This window comes from Falco punctatus (genome assembly GCF_963210335.1).
Source record: "Falco punctatus genome assembly, chromosome: 3".
In the NCBI taxonomy this organism is placed as follows: Eukaryota; Metazoa; Chordata; class Aves; order Falconiformes; family Falconidae; genus Falco; species Falco punctatus.
The window spans coordinates 14,907,519-14,924,712 of NC_137582.1; the positions used below are offsets into that span (position 1 = coordinate 14,907,519).

The 17,194-nt window shown below is 40.0% G+C and overlaps 1 protein-coding gene across 1 annotated transcript in view; it reads left to right on the forward strand.

Moving 5' to 3' along the window:
- The window catches only part of KCNQ3 (potassium voltage-gated channel subfamily Q member 3), a 206,788-nt gene extending 195,188 nt beyond the window's left edge, over window positions 1-11,600 (forward strand). Inside the window, exons 13-15 of the mRNA XM_080381678.1 lie at window positions 1,552-1,650; window positions 3,431-3,515; window positions 4,789-11,600. Coding sequence (XP_080237804.1) covers window positions 1,552-1,650; window positions 3,431-3,515; window positions 4,789-5,526 — 922 coding nt within the window. The 3' untranslated portion in view covers window positions 5,527-11,600. The remainder of the gene's footprint in view (window positions 1-1,551; window positions 1,651-3,430; window positions 3,516-4,788) is intronic.
- The last annotated feature ends 5,594 nt before the right edge of the window (window positions 11,601-17,194 follow it).

A 17,194-nucleotide genomic window follows, 5' to 3' on the forward strand; every position in this document is an offset into this window, starting at 1 on the left:
TACTCTATAAAATGAGCTCTGCATCGCATGAGCTTCAGTTTTAATGCCGCAGTATCTTTTTGAACTCAGGAAGATCAGGAGGGCCCATGGTGTTAGAAACCTGCACCTGTCTGTGTGGGGTCTACACGCCTTATACTGGATATCCTTCCTTTACCTTAGACTGAGGTGTGTGATTTTGGACAGCAGAGCACCTCTCATACTCGCTTGAGTCCTAGCAGCAGTAAAGGTGCCTGACAACCATGAGACCACTCACTCAGTGGTTATGGCAGAGCTTTGGAGGATGAAGACACATCCCAGGTGAGTCAGGGCAAGGATCACAGCATAGCCTCAGCCCTGCAATGTTCAGCTCAGCAATGCCATGCCCTGGTATAAAGAATCACCAGGAGCAGAAGAACCACAAAATCCCATAGCCATTTGGCCCATATACAAAGACCTTTTTAGAGAAAACACATAATCCTGGCAAGCCATGTGAGATTCCTCTTACAGTTAACAGAGACGTAGTCAACATAATTAATAGCCTTTATGGGACAATTAATCCCTGCTTAAACCAGATGCCTTCATTTGATCAGTTGACTCTCCCTTACTCTCCTCCTACAGTCAGACAAAAACAGGGAGGTGAGGCCTACTCATTGTGTCTATGAATAATGAGATGCTGTTGGAGACATTGACTACTTGGCCCAGCAATGCTTGTGTGCCTAGCAAACGTCTAGCTAGCTTTGTGAGGTTTGCCTTGAGCTTTTTTTAACTTTCATTTCCAAAACTCCGTGGGGCACCATGAAGCCATGCAATGTACCTGCACGGATTACCTGGTAATACAGGTCACTGGTCTGTGGGCTGGTGCTGACTGATAACCTGGTAAGTTTTCTGTGCCTGCTGAATGAACAGAGGTTTGCTTGCACCCGAGCAGTCAGATGTGCCAAATGAAAGAATAGATTGATAAGAGTAAAAGAGTAATTAAATGTGCTGGAGCCACCCAAACAATCCTTTCGGTTATCTTCCAAATAAAAAGTCAAGCCAGATTCCTTGTGAATCTTCATTTACGGTTATATTTTTCAAGCCAAAAGAATAATTAGTAAAGACCAAAAATAATTACTGGTAATCAGGCACAATAGCAGCTAGAAAGTAGCTGGTTTATGAAGATTATCAGGAATTGCCACCTTTCACCAAATTCTGATTTTCACTATCCAGTGCAAAGCCTGATGGGCGTCTCCTGACATTTCTAGGAGCAGCTGTTATTGGGAGTTTTTTTGACAATCACACTACTTAATTCCTTTGAAAGAAATGAAGTCATGTGTTTCAAACGTCAAAGTTTGGAAACAGTGAGCTAGGTAATTATTTAACTACCATGAAATTACCAGGTAATTACAATTCAATGTATTGATTGTGGACCCACAATAGAACAAACACGTCATGACCCTCAATATATTTCCAAATCAAAATGTGCTTCTTTTTTGAATCTTTGCTACTGTTTGCTGCAGAGATGCATAGTATTTGCTGTCATGTGTTAGCATTTGGAGATGGACTTAAGCAGTTGCACTTTTTTTTTTTCAGAGTAGATATGATTTTTACACCTGGACCTCCATCTACTCCCAAGCATAAGAAATCCCAAAAGGGAGGAGCTTTTTCTTACCCTTCACAACAGTCTCCCAGGTGAATTTTTTATGCCTACTATTTTGCACAGAGCAAAACAGAAATAAAATGTTCATTCGTACCAATAAGCATGACCTTCATTCATCCAGCCAGTACACTTTTCTAGTAATGACACTGAGAGGATATGTTGCTACAAGATCTAGATGTGTAAATGTTGAGCCAGAAGGACACGAGCTTCCCTAAGAACAATGTATGATGGAAATCTAAAGTTAATGGCTTCTTAATTGTCTAGCTCATCTTCTCCAGTGTTTGGAAATCTGATTTTATATGAAATACATATATTTGATTACTGATGTGCTGCATTTATAACAATCGACTAGTAAACATACTTTAAAAAATCAATAAAAATCACCAATAATTTGAAGTTAAACCAGCTATCTTCCTGAAGTAGGAAAAAGTTTTGTTATAGCCCCCCCCCCCCCCCCCAAATGGCAAGCTCAGAGTTTTAATGATGCTTCCTTTAAACCAATGATTGGTGAGAATTACTGAAAATAAATTGCAATACCAGGTTTTTGGGTGTGAAAGTTACAGCATGTTATTGGATTGCTGCATTCCTGGTAGCAAGAATTCAATAATAAATGACATTTCTTCTGTTATTTACAACTATCAATCTGTCAATAAATACCCATGAAGAACCACACAAGACCATCAACAATCTGTCCCCAAAGCTGTTATGGTTGCTTAGAACAAAAGTAATCTTACAGAAGATAAATTAACTTGGCTCTATCTGCTTTATTCCACCCAGTGAAAAATCTAAAAAAAAAATGTAATTGTGAAGACAGAGACCTACATTTATGGAAGAGGCAAAGATCATTTGGGAAACAAAGCAGATTGCAAAATTTGAATGAGCCCATACCATCAGTAACCCAATGAGCAAAATCTGACATGTTTTAGTTATAATTTTCACTTTAGTAAGATATATTCACAGCTATATTTTGAATTTTGTCAGAAAGAGAACTGGACCTGTTAAAACAAAAGTTTTAGGGTATATTTGATCTAAGTCATGTTAAAGAACAAGTCCTTAGAAAATGTTTTTCTAGACTTCGACATAGGTTATAGAAAGACATAGATTCCTTTGAGGTTGGTTTGGAACATCTTGATAAAGATTTAACTTGATAATGACCATTCGAGATCCCATGAAGTTATAGGTCAAAGTTCTTTAGTTAATCAGAGATCATCTTCTTACCTCCAGAAGTTAGTCCATCTGATGCAGTAGGGAAATTACATAGGCAGTAGGAGATTACATAAAAGAAAATTTATCCTGCGATCTACTCTAAATCTCTAGGCCAGACCATCTCTTTTCATCATTTCCAGTCTCGGTCACTTACTATTTGGCTGAAATTGAGAAAAAACCCCAAACACTTCAGCCTTGAAATTCAGGTTCAGTCTTCAATGACACTAATTATAAAGAATTAGATTTTAAAACGCATGGCCATCTATAAAACCACTATCTAGACTATCTCAACATTTTTCACAAACCTTAAATTATTCTGCTTTCATTTTGACCTTTTTGTTTGCTTTTGATTTTTCTTTATCTTAATTTTGAACCAAAATAATTTAAAATTAAAAATACAAAATACAATTTTTAAAAAAATGCATCACATAGAATAGACTTTTGCTCATTTGTGTGCTAAATAACTAAATTCAGTCTTTTCTTAAATGGGGCTCCAAGGAGCTATGTGACTATAGCACCAAGTTGGTAATCCTGTTTTCTGATATGAATTACGTAGTGTGATGCAAAGAAAAATTGAACACTAATGCAGTTATTAATTCTTTATAGAAATGATCCATATGTAGCCAAAGCATCTACAGCAGATACTGAAGACCAAAGTATGATGGGCAAATTTGTTAAAGTTGAACGACAGGTATGTAATTTCATGACAATGATGGAGGCTGAGGTGCTTGTACAGAAATGATAAAGCTGACATAAATTCTGAATGAGTCTTTGGCTGATCCAGGCAGATTTATATTATTAGTGATCAAGACTCACTCGGATCTTGTACTAATATTCACAAAACTATGTGGTTAGATTTTCATGGTAGAATTTAATTAACTGGGAGGTGTGCATTTTGAAGCTTATTGAATGAATATCATTGTATATGGCAGCAAGACCCTAACTGTGGTGTTTAGATGGGACCTTTTCATTCCCTCAAGCTCCATACTCATCAGGTTTGGTGTTTTGTTGTGAGCATCACCTTCTTTTGCAGAGTCTGGCACTCAAAATGATTGCCTCCACAGGTATTTTTGGGGCCTCTTTGTGCATTCTAACCTATTGCTTAACAAGTAAAGACCTTCTGATTTTTAAAAACATAGCTAAGTAAATGGAGGCAAGTGACATTGATTCACATTGATTCCTTTCATGGAATGAAAATATTCAGGCACAAAGTACTATCAAAAGAGAAAGGAAATTAGTCCTGATATTCAACCTTGATGTTGTGGCATTGTGGAATGAAGCTGGGCTAATTAGCATTGATAATATACAACTGTGGGTTGGCCTCAGAGGCAGCAGGTTGGCTGATGTAGATAAGGTGCAGGTGTGGCTGGTTAAGTGAAGTGGTTGAGCAATGAAGGGAGAGCAGCCGAGGGAGAAGAGAGAGAGGAAGACACAAGAGAGACAAAACACATGCCCTGGAAGAGTTGAGATAAGGAGAAGGTAGCAGAGGGACTGGCATGAAGAGTATGCTGGTATGAGGTGGTAAAAGACCTTGTTGCCGGCTTGATAGTTTGGAGAGTGCTGTGACATTGTGGGACCATTAAGAGTTAGAGAATAGGTCTGTGTGCAAAGGTAATTCCATCTGTTGCATTTTTGGTAACAGCTGGTTGCCATGTGGTACCAAGACTTTGGTCATAATGTTGTAGACTGCTGTTGGATGCTGGACTGCCAAATACCCAGCAATGCTAAGATTTTTTTTTGGCACATTTCACAGGGACAGGTTTTCTTAATTGAGGCAGTTAAAGGATAAACTGGCATCCACTGCAGTCCACCTTCCAAGGGAAAGTCATGATTGTCCTATAACTACCTTCATGACCAATAAAGATGGCAGCACACCATTGCTGGGGGCAGTGCATGTATGGACACATTGACTCTTTTGTTGAAAAACTGACTTGAGACAATATCATAACATTGGTATTTTTCAGGTTAATGACATGGGGAAGAAACTGGATTTTCTTGTTGATATGCATATGCATCATATGGAACAGCTGCAAATACAAGTTGCTGAGATAAGTCCATTGAAAGAAACTGCTTCTCCTGCAAAGGAGAGGAGAGAAGAAAACAAATATTCTGAATTAAAAACAATAATATATAAATACACTGAGCAGTGTGCTCATGAAACTCCTTACAACTTCCAGCAGGTTCCAGTCAACAAAGTCAGTCCTTATGGTTTCTCAGCACATGGTCATCCGACTCATCCACAACCTTTATCAATAGGTGGGCAAAACTCTGGCAAAGTGCAAGCCACACCTTCCTCAACTTCACATGCAGAAAGGCCAACAGTTTTGCCTATATTTACATTAATGGACTCCCAGGTTAGCTACCACTCTCAAGGAGACCTACAAAGCCCTTACTCAGATAAGGTGTCTCCAAGGCAGAGAAGGAGCTTCACAAGAGACAGTGATACTCCATTGTCCCTTCTCTCCGTCAACCATGAGGAACTTGAGCGCTCCCCAAGTGGCTTCAGTATCTCCCAAGACAGAGACGACTTCCCCTTTGGCCCCAATGGGGGATCAGCATGGATGAGAGAGAAACGCTACCTAGCAGAGGGGGAAACGGACACAGATACTGACCCTTTTACACCAAGTGGCTCCATGCCTTTGTCTTCTACAGGAGATGGGATTTCAGATTCAATATGGACCCCTTCAAATAAGCCAGTTTAAAAGTGCGTGTGGGGGCAGTCACTGGTTGACTTCTCCATGTAATGTAAGCATACTTTGTATATCTCACTTACTCTACACCCAAAGCTTACTAGTTCAAAACACCGATGGCTGCATAAGATGCATGTGATATTAGTGGTAGTCATTCTGCACCATTTCATACAATTTACTAATGCAGTTTTTTTCATGCTACCAAAACTAAGGAGCTTAGTTTTGAGCATGGTTTGCATGACTTTGCCCTATATAAATGGTACAGCTGATTTCTTCTATGATACATATCTATCTGATACTCTTCAATACAACAATGGTGAACTTATAACAGGCAAGATATGGTGGTCCTTGCTCCATTTTGTGAACAGAGCAGCAAAGTAAAAATATTCTCAGGAGCAATATCCCTTTGCGGAAACAATGTCTGAATCAATTTTCCATTATAAGTAAATCAATCTCTAACTGACCTAGCCAAGAACATCTAATATTCAAAGCAGGGAAAAAGCTGAGTCAAAGTAAATGACCTTACTGAAACGGTTTTTTGAACTAAATGTTTCTCATGTGATCTCTTGTACAACTACCTGTGAAATACAATGTCGAAATGAAATTAAGGGTAGTACTTAAAATTATCTAAGCCACCTCCTGGGACTGGTCATGTTATTTATTTATTTATCGTAAAGTGTAAATATAAATCCCTCAAACTACTTTGAAAATCTTCACTAGTGTTTACTAAATTGCTCAAAGCATGACTACAATGCTATTTTGTAGAAAGCCTTTTGCTAAACCCATTTGCTACTTCTGGGGCCAAATTTTTTTTTTCTGTTCCAAAAATAAGTTTGTTCGCTGGAGGAAACTCCAGGTTTATATACTCTATTTCTATTGATTAAGTAAGCTGCATAATGTAACTGTGCCTCAGTTTCCCAATCTGTTAATTGGGAGTTATACTTCCATACATATACACAGGTTGTAAGGCTCAATTCACTAGTATTTGCCAAGCGCTTTGAGGTCCTCAGATGTGCCGAGTATCGCTATCCTGTTCCCTGGGAGTTCCACAATGTGGGATGCTGCCAGGTTCTGTTTCTCTCTGTTTACTGTTTCTCTTGGAAATGGACTGCTCCAAATCCATGAATGTGTGCCATATTTAGGATCAATGTATGAATAAATAAATACCCTTTTTTTCACCTGTCCCTGAGCAACAGAGAGATAAGTATGCTCCCCAGGGCTCAGCCAAATATTTTTTCATAGGAACTGGAAATTGTGTTGAGGGAGACCAGAAAAACAATACAGCCCACTGGGAACAGGGCAGAAATGAATCAAAGATCTCTCCACTACAGTGGGAATGTAGTATTTATACAGCTGATGAAACTAGCCTGTCCAGATATCCTATGCAGGATTCAGCTGGTGTCAGTCCAGATGTCCATGAAATAGCATCCATTTGATGTCAAGTTTGATGGCTGTGCACTCTTTACAACTGGCAGAAAACTATTCAGTATTGTCAGTGAGCACAGGGTACAAGAACCAAGGCACACATCATAAAGCTGATGAGATTCATCTCATCTTTAACTCAGTTACCTACAATGAAAAATTTCTGCCAACTTCCAGGGGAGCAGAGGGTGACTTGCTTAGATGCCAGATGATCAGAGACACCCACAGTGAGTGGGAAGGCTCTCACCTTACCCCACTGATCCAAGGTACAGCCTGTCTGCTGTGGCTCATGTGCACCTCCTGTTGAGATTGACCCCTGTCACTCCACACAATGGCTTTACCACCATGGCTAGAGCACTGACCAACAAAGACACAAGGATCTGGCCCACGTAAGATGTTAGAAAGTGGGCTTTCTGTGGTGACTGCTTGTATTATACTGCAGCTGCACAACTGAGCATCCTTGGCACATCCAATCAGAGCACAAGAAAGACATACGCTTTACTGGGCTTCCCAGTATTTATTGGGCATTGCACAGGCCTGGACAGAGTGTGCTTTAGTGGAAGATACCTTGTTGGGTTTTGCCCAGCGTAGTAAATTTCAAGTTTGGTTCCTCAGTATTGTGGACATCTTGTAACAGTCATTCCATCCAGGGAGCTTCTATTCTCTTCCAGATGTAGGCTTTCATCTTCACTGTTTATTGTCTATTTAAAGAGACATCTGAAGGATTAGGATCTTCTTGCTTTGTCTGCTTCTTCAGCTAAATCATGGTACATCCTTCTGGGACAGATCTTCAGGGAGAACAGATTGCTGTGGTTACATGAGTAAATGATGCAGACCAGTTACAGCCTTTGAAGAGCGGACTGAGTCCATGGGGCTGTTCTGAGGCCATTAACTATGATGGCATGAAGCATAATTTTGGTAATTACTTAATTGACAAAATGGCCATTGACCTGAAAGATAATCTCTGTTTTGTTTCATGGGTAGACCTGAAAAGAATAAAACCAGCTGATGAAAGTGTAATTCATTATAATCTGGCACATTGAAAAGAATTCTTTGGCCATCAGTGATTCTTGGAAATACCAGTACCTGCTGCAGGCTTTCTAATATAGTAATACATGTCTGCGGCAACTTGTAAGATTTAACCCTCACATGGCAACAGAATGAAGAAGAATGAAAACTGCTTTTAACATTGCTAGACGACTTCTGAAATTGTTGTAAGTATATACTAGACAAACCTGCTTCACTTTTCTGATATGTCAAGTGCCTGGCATCCCTACTGATTTCATTCAAGTTTGCCCCTTCCTAAAATGTTTTCTAGATCTGAGCAACCAAAATCAAGGCAACCAAAACCCAAGTGCAATCTGAAAAATTTGTTTGTGAATCTCTTTGACGGTGGCTATGCCACACAGTTCCCTGCCCGGTTCCCACTCATATTTTTCACTTCATGTTTCTAATCTCTCCCATGCCAGGTCATATAAAGGGAATCTTTTCTCAGTATCAAACCTGGCTGAAAATCTATAAATTACCTCATTATAAAGGTATGTTCATTCCAAGAGAAAATCCAAGCAAGGGCAGAGACTTGAATGAGCCTTCACCTGCACACAGAATGCAGCCCCAGAGAAAGTGGGATTTGGGCTGCTCTGCACTGTGTACACTTAGCAGCTGAACTGCCTTCAAATTAGCATTTTCTGTGGTCTGTAAGCACCAATGAACTATATGCAGCTTGAAAACACTATGTCAGGTATTTGTAGCCAAATCCTGAAATATTTAATGATGTGCTAACTGGCCAGATAGGGTCTGCCTCTTCTTAAAAGGCATTGGTAGTAAGCTCAGCAAGACCCTCTGCAGTGGACATCTCTGGGTCCTCTGGAAGAGACCCAAGAAGAGGGTCAAGGAAGGTCTGATTAGCTTATTTTAAAGTTTATTTTTTCAAACACACTTCTTTGCATTGAGACCAATCACTGCTTCATTTAGAAGGGTGATGTGCTTCGCAGCCCTCTGCCTCCTACATCATCTGGATTAAAAACAGGGTGTGCATCTGTTCTGCTGTGTGTGCTGACAACAGATACATGTCAATATGTCACCAGCCAGGTGAGATCTGGAGACCATTCCTGATCTGGGACGTGCACACAAATTTCATCACACTCCATTTCAGGTGCAGTCCAGGGAGTGCATCGACCTTGGAACTGCAGTTTATGTGCCTGCCACAGATGCTGGACAAAACAAAATAAAGTCTCTGTGATTATAGGCCCTGGCAACATTTAAAAGGTCAGGACCTGTTTTGCAGAATAGGTTCACCACATACAAGGAATCATTATTCACAATTTCATTTGAGAGAGGCATCTGTGATACTGGTACTCTTCATACTAGGAGTGGATTTGATTTATCCCTTCTTCCATTTCTGTGTGACATCTAAGTTTAACAGCTATAAATTTTGTTCGGGTCCAATCTTCCTAGGGTCTAGACTGACACTGCCACTTCGTTTACATATGATTCATGTTAAAGACAATTAACCACTGGAATGGACTCTTCGCTGACTCTTAACTCCTGCAAGTGACCAAGGATTCATTTTAGGCCTTGAGATGTTTTTTGTGATCAGAACATGTGGGGCTTTCCTCTGCTCTCCTTGAAGTCAGTAAGAAAGATTCTCAAGCTGACACACTGGGAGCAGGACTGGGTCCTAATCTGCCTTTATTTATGAATCCCCTTGTGAAAGACAGCATTGATGCTTTTCTTAGCTACATTTTTATGTGGACTTTTCAGTCCCTGATGAATGACACACATCTGGAAGATTTTGAAAAGGTAAATCTGTGTGTACATTGTATGCCTCTCTGCAGCGTTATTATCAATCCAGCTTCCTCACTTTAGATTCAAACTGAGAATATTTCATTTTTTAGATTCAAACTGAGAATATTTCATTTTTAGATTCAAACTGAGACTATTTCATTAAGGCAGATGTAAATGTTTAGTTAATATATACAGGTCTAGAAAATGTGGTTTATGCTCCATTTAAGAAGTTGATCCTTTCAAAAAAAATCTGGTCAGGTAATGGCAGTTGTCCTTTCCTTGGCTTTTCTCTGCACTGAATTAATCCATCTGGCTCCTATGGAAATAAAATCCAGCACCTGTAGAGATTGATTGAAAAATCCCTAAACTAACTTTGGCTACATTTGCTCTGTTTTTATCTGTAACTTTGCTGCATTGTTACGGTTCAGAGTGGAAATAATTTTAAATTTTTATTCTTCAGATTGTGGCCCGGCAGTGCCACAGACTAATTCCCACCTGAACCCGTGCATAGCAGGGCTCCTGACTTGCGGCCTTCAGGCAAGCACCGTGGTCCAATCAGTTTGCAAGTTCACAACCTAAAGCAATCAGAAAATGCAGATTTAGGAGAAAATTCAGCCCTGCTGGGAACCCAGTTGATGCAGGGGTGTCACATCTGCTTATATAAGAACTGGATTTGTCCTGCTTAGTGCAGAGCATGTGAGAAAGAGCTGGATCTTCATTCCTTGCACCCCACAGCCTCCACCGCTAAGCTTTACGTCCCTAAGAGCTGCAAGCCTGAATTTTCTACAGCACCTCATGAATTTGGTGTGATACGGCTTTTTCATGAGCCTAGCTGAATGTGGGCATTCACTTTTGAAGACCATTTTCAGGGGTGCAGAGGGAAAAGGGGCCATTTTCAAGTGTTTTCAGCTGGGCACTGTGGGAATGAAGATCCTGGGTATCACTATTGCTTCTGATTATTTAGGCTGTAAGATTTGTTCCTTCCCAATTCAGCTCTTAGTAGCTTCCCTCTGAAGTTAAGTGAAGCAAAATACTGAAAGTGGGATCCTATTTCCATCCTCAAGGATACGCTGAGACTGAAGGTTACATAGCCAACTGCATTTTGTTTTCTAGTTATGGCATCTTATTATTACTAGTATTTGTGCCTTGCTCACTGAAATTTTCTCCATGCTACAAAGATGCTTTTCAGATTCTGGCTGACAAGGGAACACAACTTTTATACAAGTGGCCTTTAGTGCTCTTTATAATATTATTTATTGTAATTTTTAAACTGTATGTGTAATTTATATTCTGGCACTGTCCAATATTTGAACAACTTTAATATGTTTATTTCAATATATTATGCAAACTACTTCTTAACTGATTTTTTATGTTCTGTCTTTAAAAACTGCACCACTTATTAATAAATAGAAATTTCAATTATGATGTGGAGGAATGTATTTTCATTTCAATTGTGATAAGCTTCACACATATTCAAAGGAATGCCCAGGAATTGTGGAATTGGAATGCCAAGTTCTATCATTTTTTTCCAAAGATCAACAGTATTTTTTTAAACTAGTGTACTGAAGTGTGGAATTCTGAATCTCATGGGTTCTGTTTTCCACACAGCTCTAAGACTATGCACAACACTAACATCTTCTTTATCCCCTACAGTTTTTCCGAGGCAAACACAAAGGTACTTCATATGTATTCACAACCTTTTATAGCCCATACTACCACACATTACCATTACTGATTTAGCAGTGTATGTCCCAGTTGGAATGCATAGCAATTGCACAGCACAATTGGCAAAAAGGAAACACTGGCAAAGACCCTTTTGACTTCATCTGTGCAGAAGTGAACTCATAGGTACAAGTAGGCTTTACCTGGCTTCCACAGCTAGTTCTGTGATAATGTAACACAGAGCAGATCCCGTTATTTGTGACATCTTTTGATTTAGTGGCCATGTAACTTACATGGCTTTGATCATATGTGTGTGGGAAACTGAAAACTAGGGAAAGACACGTTCATATTAGAGACATTAATGTGCTAAAACATTATGATGAAGTAGCACACAAAATATGTGAAGAACATAGTAATGGCACAAGGCTGCTCCGAATATCCTCTGCAGGGAATTTAATAGCTGGCAAGCGGGTTAGGTTGGGATTCCAGTTGCCTGAATTCTGTCCCTGGTTCTGTTGCTGCATTTCTGTGTGGTCTTGACCTCACACCTTCAGCTGTCTCTCCATCTTCCTGATGTGTAAAACCACCAGAAGGCACTGGCCTCCCAGCAGCACTGTGGGACAGTATGAACTATTTAAAGTGTCTTGCCCTCCTACACAAACAGGAGAGTGTTACTGAGAAAAAGTAATAGCAAACATCTTTTCTACAAAGAGTTCTGCTTGTAGTTTTGGCTGAGGATAGCATTTTAATAGTATTAAAAATAATAATAGTAATAGTAATAATAGTAGTAGTAATGATAATAATAATATTAATGACAATAATAATATTTATACGTGTGTGTGTGTGTGTGCGCGCGCGTGTATATATATAAGGTATGTAGTTGTTTTTTTCTCCTAGCTGCTGGTTTGAAAGTTGCCATGTTTCCTTGGAAAAGGCATGGAGTGTGCATGCACATGTGCACAACTAAATTGCTTGGCTTGGAGCATTGCAGGAGGATCGGGGTGTGTGGAAGGAGAGGGGCATTCTAACAGCCTGTCTGGCTGTGTGGGTTTGATTTCCCTCAGTGACAACAGTCGCATAACAGTTCAATATCAAGTCGAAGAGACTAGTTTCTGTTCTTGTTAGAGCCCTTTTGCAATGAGTGGAGGAAAATCAGCACTTTTCAGAGCATGGTCCAGTCAGTCCTATATCAGATGACCCAGACTACTTCTCTCAGACGACGCCTGTCTCTAACTGACATCTTTCTTAACGATACAGTTGAAGATGACCAGCTTGGACAAAACTGTATCTTTCAGAGTTCTAAACAAGATGAGATTAATCCTGTCTGATCAGTTCAGAGAGAAGGCTGAAGGGTAATTGTCCTGAATGAGACAGGAAGAGAGCATGTGAAACATCACCTCTTCCCAAAAAACACAGCTGGATCCAGTAAGACGTTTTTAAGGCATTCCCTGTGGCTTCATCATCATGATTGCCACCAAGGAACCAACTATGCTCAACACTTGAAATGCAACCTGAAAAAAGGTGTCTTAAATTTCTGTGGTGGGTAAAAATTTATTCAGCAGTTATTCCAGTTTCTTATCCCACTTCTATATCCTCATAAATTGGGGAGTAACTACAAAAATCATCTAATACTATAGCATCCAGTTGTGGTGGTTTTGCTTTTTGTTTTGTTTTTTTGTTGTTTTGTTTTTTTACATGAATCGATTTCAATAGGATCAGTGCCAGGCTGTTACAGCCAAGTTCTATCATTTTTTTTCCAAAGATCAACAGTATTTTTTTAAACTAATGTACTGAAGTGTGGAATTCTGAATCTCATGGGTTCTGTTTTCCACACAGCTCTAAGACTATGCACAACACTAACATCTTCTTTATCCCCTACAGTTTTTCCGAGGCAAGCACAAAGGTACTTCATATGTATTCACAACCTTTTATAGCCCATACTACCACACATTACCATTACTGATTTAGCAGTGTATGTCCCAGTTGGAATGCATAGCAATTGCGCAGCACAATTCTTTTGCAAAGAAAAGCAGCCAGCCACAGCCATGACATTTAAGTGAGTATTTCACAGACACAATAGCTGAACCCCTCAGCTTTTGTTCACGTGAACTGAAATATATTGCATTAAAATTTCCCCTTGGCTGTCACCCAAATACATAAACGTGCCAAATCACTGGATTTCAGCAAGGCGCTGGGTCTGATCTTTTAAGAAATGGATTCTAAAACAGGAACAGGATGTGATACCTATCCTCAGGGAAAGTCCTACATATATCCAGGCAGTTTTCCCCTCCTGTAAGCTCTGCTTACATCTGTACAGGACTGCTAAGGTTGTGTACAATTGTCCCCTGCTTGTGCAGAGTAAGACTAAGACTTAACAGTTCAGAAAGGGTAAATATCAATAGATCCAGTATGGCACAAGCAACAGTGTCAGGAGTGGAAGTTTCTCTGCGTATCCTGTTTCTTCTCAGGATCTTTTGATTTTTAAGACTTTTCAGACAAAACGGTCTCTTGATTAACATGAAGCATCCTCTTGGATGACAGAGAAGGGAAGGAATCAGGAAAGCCAAGTCCCATGGCACAGAGAAGCAGGAGAGCTAGACTGTCTTTAAAGAAATTTCCCTCTAAGATGATTTTTTTTTAGTCATATGGTCCTGATGACTGGTAGCCCCAGTGGGCTTAGGAGGGCACGACAGCTTTTCTCCTGCTTCCTTGAGTCAGATGCAGATGATCAGCAGAATACAGACCAGGGATCAAGAAAAAAAAGGAGATGTAAGATGTGCTATGAATGTTTTGGTGAGTTTGTTAGGATCAGTTATGTGTGTGACATTATATCAGGAATAACAACACTGGATAAATCATTAAATATTTTCTAAGTTCTGGACTGCTTCAACTTCTCTGTATCTAATCAAAGCTTTATGAGTATCTAGATTGACAAATGCAGAGTGCTTGATCACTAACTGTCATCTTTGGAGGCCCTGAAGAAGCAGTGCGAGGTATTGCACAGGTCTGTAAAAATCTCATGGGATGTATATGACATGCAAAGAAAGCAAAACTATTGGGACTGCACCACAGATGAACTGGTTTTGAGATTCAGTATATTCCCTGCAGTTCCCATTTTGTTTTATAGACAGGAAAACAGAGCTATGCAATCACTGGCACAGCAATTGTGCTCACTGTTTTTCTGGAGAAATATTTACACTGTGGATGAACATTTGGTGGCACAGCTCTGCAGAGAGATGATTGCGATGGCTTTATTCTCTTCAAGACTGTCCAATGAGTATATGTCAATAAATATGCTTTGCTCTCCCAACCCAGGCAGCTCACCTGTCTCTGCTTTCATTTTTCTTGTCCCAACATGCCAACAAAATCGCTGAGGGATGGAGTCTACTCAGTTCTTATGCACTTAATGCATCTTCCATGGGGCAAGCAATGGCAATCTTCAGTTGATTAAATTCTGGGTGCAGAAATCTTGGCCCATTTAAGAAAAAAAAAAAGTGTTTCTGAGAAGCATCGGCTTCCTAATTTTCCAGCTGAAGTGAGTTTCTGAGAAGGAATATGGCAAAAGCATCTCATAGTCCTTTTCCACGCCAGCTGTGATAGATTCATGCCTATTGTCACTACATTTTTTTCACAATTGCCTCTTTTCTTTCTGTCTCTTTTCATTTCCTCCCTTCCTTAAGAATGTGCTTGAATTCACAAACGTTTTACAATTTCAGACACTTTAATGAAAAATGTTCGCTACTTTAAACAAATAAATATACAAAACATTCTTACTGGAAACAGTCAAACTGAATGGCTGTAGAGTTTAGTGCTCATTCTTTTCAGAAGGTTTTGTGGTGTTAGTACCAATTTTAATTAAATATTAATGAAAAAAGATTAAAGAAAAGATGTTATGAAGGACAGGATTCATTTGCAATTCTGCATAAATCTCCTGAAATAGGAAAGATGTTTTATGAGCTGGAATAATTAATGTTTATATATGTAAATACATATTTGAGATGCAACAAGGAGAAGTGCCGGGTCCTGCACTTGGGTCACACCAGCCCCACACAGCGCCACAGGCTGGGGCAGAGTGGCTGGGAAGCTGCCTGGGGGAAAAGGCCCTGGGGGTGCTGGTTGACAGCCGGCTGGGCATGAGCCAGCGGTGTGCCAAGAAGGCCAGCAGCATCCTGGCTTGTATCAGACAGAAATGGTGTGGCCAGCAGGACTAGGGCAGTGATCATCCTCCCTGTGCTCAGCACTAGTGAGGCCGCACCTCAAATATCTTCAATTTTTGGCTCCTCACTACAGGACAGACACTGAGGTGCTGGAGCATGTCCAGAGACGGCAACAGGAAGGGTCTGGAGCACAAGTCTGATGGGGAGTGGCTGAGGGAACTGGGGGGGTTCAGCCTGGAGAAAAGGAGGCTGAGGGGGGACATTACTGCTCTACAGCTATCTGAAAGGGGGTTGTAGGCAGGTGGGGGTCGGTCTCTTCTTCCAGGTAACAAGTGACAGGCTGAGAGGAAATGGCCCCAAGTTGTGCCAGGGGAGGTTTAGATTGGATATTAAGAAGAAAAATTCACCAGAAGGGTTATCAAGCAGTGGAACGGGCTGCCCAGGGAAGTGATTGATTCACCATCCCTGGAGGTATTTATGGGACATGTAGATGTGGCACTGAGGGACACGGTTTAGTGATGGACTTGGCAGTCCTGAGTTAATGGTTGAATCTGATGATCTTACAGGTCTTTTCCAACCTAAAGGATTCTATGATTTTATTTATCATTCTCCTTTCAGGAGATGAAATTTTGTTTATTCTTCAGAAAGAAAAGTAACAAAGAAACATTATTACACTTAGAGAATTGTCCTTCATGAGATTTTTGCAGAAATAAATAAAATATAAATAGAAAAAATATTGCTAACATGTGAAATGACATTCAGATTTTAAAAAAACTTTATAGAATGAGTACATTTCTTAATGAATGTAGTATCTTGTAAAACTGTAACAGCAGCAGACTAAGGGAGAAGTGTTGAATTATAATCAGGCTGTTTCAGAAAAAAAATGTAATATACACAGCCAATAATTTTATAAATAAAGTTTATTACACAATTACTCAAAGGTACTTTCATGGAAGTGTTTGCCATAGTATAATCAAGTGTAACTGAAGATAAAGCCTCAGTTCTCTGAGGCAAGCTTGGATTAAGTTTGCTTGTTTGTTTGTTTTGTTGTTTTTTTTAAACAGTGCTTCACTCTCTATTGCATGTTAGCATCTGATGGGAGAGAGGCACAGCTGAATATGTGTTTTCCTACATATGAGACAGATAGGTTTGCAAGATGCTTTAGGTACTACGGGATTCCATGTGCCGCAGCCCATCCTTTAGGGCAGAGATGGTTTATACCCCAGCCAGGGAGATGGGTAGTCGTACCTGAGGACACTGGCAGACCAGGACAGAGCAGGTGGGAGGGGATGCTGGCTGCTGACTCTGGCTCAGGTCACAAGAATGTATGGCTGGAGCCCATGCTTTCAGTCAAACATACTGCAATCGCTATGTAGAAGCATGTGTCTAAAAGGTCTAAGAAAAACGCCACAGGGAAATATTAGTGCATTGCTTCCACACTGCTGTCAGACAACAGAGTGATAAAGCACCAACACTCAGATTTGTTTTCTCCCTCCTTTCTACGACTTCATGCCACACTGTCCTCTCTCTTACAGACAAATCACAGGCATTTCACTTGAACGTGTGTTTATTTGAATTGCGTTAGCAGGGATTTACTCTCTATAACCTTCAGAAAATTAATGCATTTACTCAGTAAATTATATGAATTATGT